This window comes from Calidris pugnax, unplaced genomic scaffold (assembly GCF_001431845.1).
Source record: "Calidris pugnax isolate Ruff unplaced genomic scaffold, ASM143184v1 scaffold187, whole genome shotgun sequence".
Lineage (NCBI taxonomy): Eukaryota > Metazoa > Chordata > Aves > Charadriiformes > Scolopacidae > Calidris > Calidris pugnax.
In genome coordinates, this window is record NW_015090969.1 from 1,531,959 (window position 1) to 1,538,466 (window position 6,508).

The 6,508-nt window shown below is 60.8% G+C and overlaps 1 protein-coding gene across 1 annotated transcript in view; it reads right to left on the minus strand.

Moving 5' to 3' along the window:
* The window catches only part of LOC106894161 (protein groucho-1-like), a 21,439-nt gene that overhangs the window by 1,057 nt on the left and 13,874 nt on the right, over positions 1-6,508 (minus strand). The window contains 4 exon segments of the mRNA XM_014952684.1: positions 226-478; positions 1,330-1,477; positions 2,289-2,536; positions 3,113-3,362. Of these exon segments, the coding sequence (XP_014808170.1) occupies positions 226-478; positions 1,330-1,477; positions 2,289-2,536; positions 3,113-3,362 (899 nt within the window).

The following is a 6,508-nucleotide window of genomic DNA, read 5'->3' on the forward strand; positions in this document are numbered from 1 at the left end:
AACTGGAGACTTCTCTCCCCCACAAAAAACTGGAGACTTCTTCTCCCCCCCCAGAAAATCCAAAAACCTGGAGCTCTTCCAGAGATGCTCACCCCAGACCCTCTCCAGATGGCCCATGTCCCAGCGTGGGCAGGTACAGGTTCACCACCCATGAGGTGCCACCACCACTGGGTAGGGGACCAGGGCCCTTTATGGGGATAGCCCCCATCTCCACCATCCGTGGGACAGATCCTGCTGGAAGCCCCCACGCTCAGCTCCCCCCAACACTGTCCCCTCCTCCCAGCCGTGGTCCCCACATGGTCCCCACACGTCAGGGGGGGCTCTTACCGCAGTAGGCGAATTTGAGGGAGAGGACGCAGCTCTCGTGGAGGTGCAGCTGGTACTTGTCGGGCTTGGTGTGGTGCAGCACCTCCACGTTGCTGCTCTCCATGCCCACCGCCAGCCACTCGCCCGTCGGGCAGTACCCCAGCGAGAAGATCTGCAGGGGGGGGACACACACAACACGGGGGTGCTCAGGCTGGAGGGGTTCCTACCCACCAGCCCCATGTCCCTAACAACTCCCCACCGGGGAGAGACACTGATCCCCGTTGGCCATTTCACAGAATCTTCTAGGTTGGAAGGGACCTTAAAGATCATCTTGTCCAACCGTCAACCTCACTGACAAAAATAGACACCCACACAACAAACAAGGAGCATCATCACTAAACCAGACCTCCCAGCACTACATCAACCCGTCTTTTGAACACCTCCAGGGATGGGGCCTCAACCACCTCCCTGGGCAGCCCATTCCAAGGGCTGAGAACCCTTTCAGTGAAAAAATTTTTCCTAATATCCAGCCTGAACCTCCCCTGGTGCAACTTGAGGCCATAAACTTGAGGCCATTTGACTGAGGTGAGGCCAGTGATTTGGAAGAGAATCATAGAATGGTTTGGGTTGGAAGGGACCTCAAAGATCATCGAGTTCCAACCCCCCTGCCATGGGCAGGGACACCTCCCACTAGAGAAATAGCCCAAAAGGTGGGCAAGGGCAGAGCCTGGTCCTTTTAGATCACCCGGTGGCCCCAGCCAGTAAAGTCCCCACCGCCAGTGCCACGGGGTCAGCAGCTGGGACACAGGGGACACCTCAGCCACGCAGGTGCCATTCTAGACCCTGACCACTCAACCCCAGCTTCATGGCACTGGTGGAGGTGGTTGCCCAGCCCTGGAGAGGCACCACAGGGTTTGGAGGGGACAATTCCACACGTTTGGAGCAGCCCCTGCAGAGGGTGTCTCCAGGAGGAGCTGCCCGACGAGGCCACCCCAGGGTCCCCCCCTCGGTCCCCGTGCTTACCTGGGAGGTGAAGTCGTGCTGCTGGAGCTGCCGCCCTTCCCGCAGGTCCCAGGAGCGCACGGTGTTGTCCAACCCCCCCGTCCACAACTTCGTACCGTCGTGCGAGATGTCTATGCAGCTGGCACCGTCCGTGTGGCCTTGGAATTGCCTTCAAACAACAGAAAAACAATGTAAGTCCTCCAGGGGAATGCCAGGAGGACAAGGGGGAAGGGTTTGGCACTGACAGAGGGGAGATGGAGCTGAGCTGTGGGGAAGAACTTGTTTGGTGTGAGGGTGGTGAGAGCCTGGCCCAGGTTGGCCAGAGAAGCTGTGGCTGCCCCATCCCTGGAGGGGTTCAAGGGCAGGTTGGAGGGGGCTTGGAGCAACCTGGGCTGGTGGGAGGTGTCCCTGCCCAGGGCAGGGGGTGGCACTGGCTGGTCTTCAACGTCCCTTCCAACCCAAACCATTTCATGATTCTAGTAAATCTCGGTGCCCCAGCTACATTTATGAGGCTTCCTTGCACCAAGCACACTTGGAAATCATTGAATGGCTCGAGTTGGAAGGGACCTTAAAGATCATCTCATTCCAGTCCGATGCCCTGGGCAGGGACACCTTACACCTGGAAATCATAGAATGGCTGGAGTTGGAAGGGACCAATTCTCTGGTGATATCTACCTAGAGACCATCCTTGGCAGAGGTCCACCAGCCTACTGGGCTCGCCCACAGACCAAGCCTCACGAGACAGCGTTCTTAGAGTCATAGAATCATTGAGGTTGTGATTCTCTGGTGAAATTGACCTAGAGAGCACCCTTGGCCAAGGTGCACCAGCCTACTGGGCTCGCCCACAGACCAAACCCCACCATGTCCCTTAGCACTGCACCATCTTGTCACCATCCCCAAGGCCCTCACACCAAAACATGGTCCGAGAAGACCCCAATTACAGAGAAGAGCAACCCCAGGAGGTCCCATCCCCGTCTGACCTGACGAGCGTCTGGTTGTGGAGGTCCCAGACGGCGATGTTGCCGTCGCTGCAGCAGGAGAAGCAGACTTTGGCATCGGGGCTGATGGCCAGGGCGTAGCAGGCGGGGGCGGAGGAGGTGAGCTCAGCCTTGATGCGGGGTGTGGGGGAGGCCAGGTCCCAGATGGTGAGGGTGCTGGCCTCCCCCCCCACGATCAGCGTGCGGCCGTCGGGGAGCAGCTTGCAGGAGCGGATGTAGTTATCCCTGTTCTGGAGGGGACACACACGTTATGGGGGTGGTGGTGGGGACAGAGAATGATCCACTGCATTACAGATGGGGGGACACACTTAGAATCATAGAGGTTGGAAGAGACCCTTGGGATCATCGAGTCCAACCATCTCCCCTACTCTACAAAGTCCTCCCCTACACCATGTCCCTCAGAACCCCATCTAAACGGCCCTTAAACACAGCCAGGGATGGGGACTCCACCCCCTCCCTGGGCAGCCTGTTCCAATGCCCGACCACTCTCTCTGTGAAAAATTCCTTCCTAATGTTCAGTCTAAACCTCCCCTGTTGGAGCTTGAAGCCGTTCCCTCTCGTTCTGTCACTAATTACCTGTGAGAAGAGACCAGCACCAACCTCTCTACAGTGTCCTTTCACGTAGTTGTAGAGAGTGATGAGGTCTCCCCTCAGCCTCCTCTTCCTCACACTAAACAGCCCCAACTCCCTCAGCTGGGACGATTTGTTTTCCAGCCCCCTCACTTGGGGACCAGGAGCGACCTGCTGTGGCTTGAGGGATGCTCCAGGTCCTGCAGGAGGAAGGAAGCCCCCCCCAGCCCCCTTACCAGGCAATCCAGCTGGGAGATGGGGCTCTTGCTGCCGGGCTGGCTGATATCCCAGATCTTGACGCAGCCCTTGCCCCCGGTGTAGACGTGCCTGGTGGGGTTGCTGATGGTGACGGCGCACACCACCTCGCCGTGGCTCAGCGTGTTGATCTGCCGCGCATGCCGTGGGATGCCGGGACCCGCCAGGGCGTCGTGGGGGAAAGGGACCGGCTGCATCTGCCCGTCGGCGCTGACGTGGAAGGAGTAGGCTCTGCCAGGGAAGGGCAAACAAGAGATGAGCAGAGGGTTCTTCACTGTGAGGGTGGTGGAGCACTGGAACAGGTTGCCCAGGGAGGTGGTTGAGGCCCCTTCCCTGGAGATATTCAAGGAGAGGCTCGACGGTGGGTGCGGGTCAAAACCAACCTGCCAAGAGACAGACAGAGACGTGGGTGAGGCCGGGCAGGAGCTGGGCACACCAGCAAACACCTCCCCACACCCCAGCCCCGAGCCCCACCAGGTTGTGGGGGACACTCAGTGACTCCCCCTTTACATAGAATCACTCAGGTTAGAAGAGACCCTTGGGATCATGGAGTCCAACCATCTCCCCTACTCTACAAAGTCCTCCCCTACCCCATCTCCCTCAGTACCCCATCTAAACATCCCTTCAACACATCCAGGGATGGGGACTCCACCCCCTCCCCGGGCAGCCTGTTCCAATGCCCGACCACTCTCCCTGTGAAAAATTCCTTCCTTTTCCCTTGCTGCTCCATAGCTAATGGTTATTTTTTCCCTGCCAGAATGGGAAGAACTGGGGAATCAGCTCAAAGGCTTCTGGTCTGCAGGGACCACCATGGGACATTCTCACCCTCCCCATGCTGTTCCCAAGCCCCCAGGGACAGGAGCAGCCTAGCACCCCAGGAACCCCCAATCTCTGCATTAAGAGCAGTGTTTTGCTTCTTGATTTCCCTGGATTTTGCCTTAAAGCCTTCGATTGAATGTTTAGCAAGAGTTAAGACTGCACAGTGGGTACCTCCCACCTGCGGGGGGGGGAGGAATAAACCCCAAAGTGGTGCCACCCCACCCTATGGGGCAGGCATCTCCACACCCAGCATCTTTAAACAGTGCCCGATTCAAAATGCAATGAGGAGCCCCAATTTCACAGCCAACACAGGGAAGCCCCCCCTCCCACTGGCTGCCCCCAGCACCCCTCCAGACCCTCCCCACACCCCACCCCGAGCCAGAAAAGGAGCTAAAAATGCTACGTACAGCTCCAAAGCTCACCATTGGCGACCGGCCGTAGGCGGCGGCGGCGGCGGCAGCGGCGCTCATCTGCGGGGGGATGTTGTGGAGCCCCGCGTAGGCCCCGGGGCTGGTGAGAGACCCGTTCATCTCGTGGTGCCCCATCATGGCAAAGGGAGCCGCGTAGGAGCCCGCGATGGAGATGGGCGTCCGCAGGGCTGAGGCTGTGGGAGGGCAGGGGACACCGTCAGGGGATGGAGACCACCAGCATCCAAAGTCCCACTCGCCCCAGAAGGGAAGAGGCAATGGTTAGACCTCCCTCCTCACCATCCCTGGCACGGGGAACCCCTCTGAGCACCTTGCTCACCCCAGAAGGGAAGAGGCAATGGCTGGACCTCCCTCACCCCATCTCTGGCACGGGGAACCCCCCTGAGCAGCCAGCACCCCTGTCCTGAGCTGGATTAGGTCCCAAATAAACCTGAAACCCCCCCACAAAGGTGCTGTGCCCCCAGTGGAGGGCATAGACCGGAGCTGTGCTGGGGACAGCAGCCCCGAGATGACACCAGGGGACTGGTACCCACCCAGGGGGTCCATGCCAGTCGGTTTGCCAGTCACTGGCAACAGCCCCGGGGTGCTGCTGGTCCCCGGGGTGGGAGCATCATTCCTCAGCGTCAGAGTGTTCGAGCATCCAGCCCCCCTCCGCCCAGAGAAGATGCCATGGCTGGATCTCCCCCTCCTCACCCCATCCCTGGCACGGGGAACCCCTCTGAGCAGCCAGCACCCCTGTCCTGAGCTGGATTAGGTCCCCAATAAACCTGAAACCCCCCAACAAAGGTGCTGTGCCCCCAGTGGAGGGCATAGACCGGAGCTGTGCTGGGGACAGCAGCCCCGAGGTGACACCAGGGGACTGGTACCCACCCAGGGGGTCCATGCCGGTGGGTTTGCCGGGCATCGGCCGCAGCCCCGGGGTGCTGCTGGTCCCCGGGGTGGGAGCATCATTCCTCAGCGTCAGAGTGTTCGAGCATCCAGCCCCCCTCCGCCCAGAGAAGACGGTTTGCCAGTCACTGGCAACAGCCCCGGGGTGCTGCTGGTCCCCGGGGTGGGAGCATCGTTCCTCGGCGTCGGAGTGTTCGACTTGAGCCCGGGCGTCGAGGATTTGTCGTTCTGGATGGAAAGGGGTGAAAAAACAGAAAGGATGAGGCTCAGCCACACCCCCCCACAGAGATGCTATGCCCCCAGAGGGTGGCACAGACTGGAGCTGTGCTGGGGACAGCAGTGTCGAGGTGACACCAGGGGACTGGTACCACCCAGGGGGTCCATGCCAGTTGGTTTGCCAGGCATTGGCCACAGCCCCGGGGTGCTGCTGGTCCCTGGGGTGGGAGCATCATTCCTCAGTGTCGGAGTGTTCAAGCATCCAGCCCCCCTCAGCCCAGAGAAGATGCAGTGGCTGGATCTCCCCCTCCTCACCCCATCCCTGGCACAGGGACCCCCCGGGCTGCCAGCACCCCTGCCCCGAGCTGGATTAGGTCCCCGATAAACCTGGAATGCCCCCCGAGGATGGCATGGGCTGGAGCTGTGCTGGGGACAGCAGCCCCGAGGTGACACCAGGGGACTGGTACCCACCCAGGGGGTCCATGCCGGTGGGTTTGCCGGGCATCGGCCGCAGCCCCGGGGTGCTGCTGGTCCCCGGGGTGGGAGCATCGTTCCTCGGCGTCGGAGTGTTCGACTTGAGCCCGGGCGTCGAGGATTTGTCGTTCTGGATGGAAAGGGATGAAAAAACAGAAAGGATGAGGTTCAGCAACCGGCACCTGCAGCCCCAGCTCGACAAGCCCCCAGACCCAGCACGGCCTGACCCCCCCGGCCCCTGGCAGAGCGAAGGACGTACGTGGCCCAGGTCTTTAGTCTTGGAGGAGGGAGTGCTGCTGGAGGAGGCGACCGAGGCCGGGCTGTTCGGAGCATCCCCCTTCTTCAGCCCACGGGCTTTGTCTATGCCGTTCTCCGGAGGGGAGTGGGCTGGGCTGACCCGGGGGGTGGCAGGGTCCTGTGGGACAGGAGAAAGCACTTGGCACCCCCCCCAAGCAGCGGGGAGGGCTCCCTCCGGCTCCTCTTTCAGGCAGGAATTGGGCCGGTGTCGGGGGACCCCCAAGACATGACCCCCCAAAGCCCCCCCTGTGCCGC